Here is a 1,883-nt window from a genome sequence, read left to right as displayed (position 1 = left end):
TCACTCATCCTCCATACCCCAGCTCATCTCATACTTAAAATTTCTTTTTTGCTGAAAACCTTCAACCAACCCTCCCACAGTTAGAACCAAGGCCTTGTGGTCAGAAACCTGTGTTCCAAGTATCTCTACCCTCCTCTCCATAAATCTTCTCATCCACGTTTGGTTAGCCACCTCACGATCTAGTCTTTTTTTTATGAAAGTATGGTCCTCATGCCCATTTGACCAAGTGAATTTATTTCCTATCCAGCCCATATCATAAAGCCCTGCCCACTCCAACCCCTCCCTAAATCGAGTCATTTGCCCCTCACTTCTTTCCCTCCCTCCCACCTTTTCATCTTGAGAGATTATTTCGTTGAAATCCCCCACCACACACCACGCAATCCCCTCTTGAGGCTTTAACTCTTTTAGAAGATCCCAAGATTTTTCCCTTTTACTGGCATTAGGATTTCTGTAAAAACCAGTCAGCAGCCAATCATCCTCCCCCCTTCTTCTTTTAACCCATAGGTTGATGTGCCATTGGGAGTAATTAAGTAATTCCACCTGGTCTTCCTTTTTCCATAAAACCATCAGCCCTCCACTCATTCCCCTCGGTTTGACAACTATACATCCTTCCATTCCCAATTTCCTCTTAATCCCATTAGCTTTCTCAGTACGCATTCTTGTCTCTATTAAAAAGACAATCTCGAGTCTCTTTTCCTTTGCTATTAAGCAAAGACACTGAACTGTCCGGAGGTTCCCAAGCCCCCGGCAGTTCCAATTAAGGATTTTCATGGCTCTTGGCGGGGCTGCCCAACAGCCTCCGCCAATCTGCACTCAAAGTGCTCCTCATCACATAATTTTAGCTTCTTCCTAATACCATCAGTCTGCTCCTGCTTCCCTTCTCTTTTTTTAATACTCACCAGATTCGACAAGTTGTAAGCCTTCCCCTTCTCTCTGGCCCTTCTCTTCCGATAGCCATTTTTCTTCATACTAAACTCTATATTCTTCACTTCAGTACTGTCACTTTCAGCATCTTCCTCTACCTCCTTTTTTTCACTTAAAATCATCTGGTCAGCACTCTCAGTCGATTCCACCTCCCCTTCCCCCTTCTCCCTCATTTTCATTTTTGCCCCTACTCCTCACATCCTCCCTCCTTAATTATGTTCTCCTTTTCTACCCCAAATTCCTCACACCTAAACCCCTCATTCTTTTTTTCCGTCTCCATGCCAACATCCTTCCTCCATGTTTTTTCCTTCCCCTTACTCCCAGATCTAGCCCTATATCCATTATATCTCCCTTTTTGAGTCACCTCTACCCTTAACCACAAACCAAACTGGGCAAAATCCTCCCCCCTTTCCTCCCTCAAATGAGAACCCAAACCACACCCTCCCTCCCCGTGTACTAACCAAGCACAATTGAAACAAATACGAGGTAACTTTTCATACCTCAGTGTTGTCCAAACTTGCCTCCCATTCACCTTGACCAATCTCCCTCGTGCCAGTGTTTTGTGCAGTTGGATCTCCACTCTGATTCTTAAGAATTGTCCCCAACCAACACCATCATTTAGAACCTCTACATCCAAAACCTTCCCCAGAGAACTGCCTATATGGAACCCTCCTTCCCGAGTCATACAGACCATTGGAAGCTCATGAATATGTATCCAGAACAATTCAGTAGAGAAATCCCACTGATCTGGTTGAGAGAATTCATCGAACACCTTTAAGACAAACAGATGGCTATCGAATAGCCATGGTCTTCCCTCTAGAATCCTTATCTTATCTTCCTTAGTCCCAAAGGTTATCACGAACAGATTCCTTCCAACACCCTGAAATTTTGCCGGACAACTCACTCTCCAGATCCTAGTCATAATCGTAGCAACCGCATCACAACTAATCGCCCTCTCC

General features: G+C 44.5%; 1 protein-coding gene across 1 annotated transcript; it reads right to left on the bottom strand.

Moving 5' to 3' along the window:
* On the bottom strand, window positions 1–771 carry LOC121235536. The gene has a single exon (XM_041131882.1). It carries the CDS (start codon window positions 769–771, stop codon window positions 1–3), a length of 771 nt encoding a protein of 256 aa, XP_040987816.1.
* Between the last annotated feature and the right edge of the window lie 1,112 nt (window positions 772–1,883).

This window comes from Juglans microcarpa x Juglans regia, chromosome 6D (genome assembly GCF_004785595.1).
Source record: "Juglans microcarpa x Juglans regia isolate MS1-56 chromosome 6D, Jm3101_v1.0, whole genome shotgun sequence".
In the NCBI taxonomy this organism is placed as follows: Eukaryota; Viridiplantae; Streptophyta; class Magnoliopsida; order Fagales; family Juglandaceae; genus Juglans; species Juglans microcarpa x Juglans regia.
This window is presented reverse-complemented; position numbering and strand designations above follow the sequence as displayed.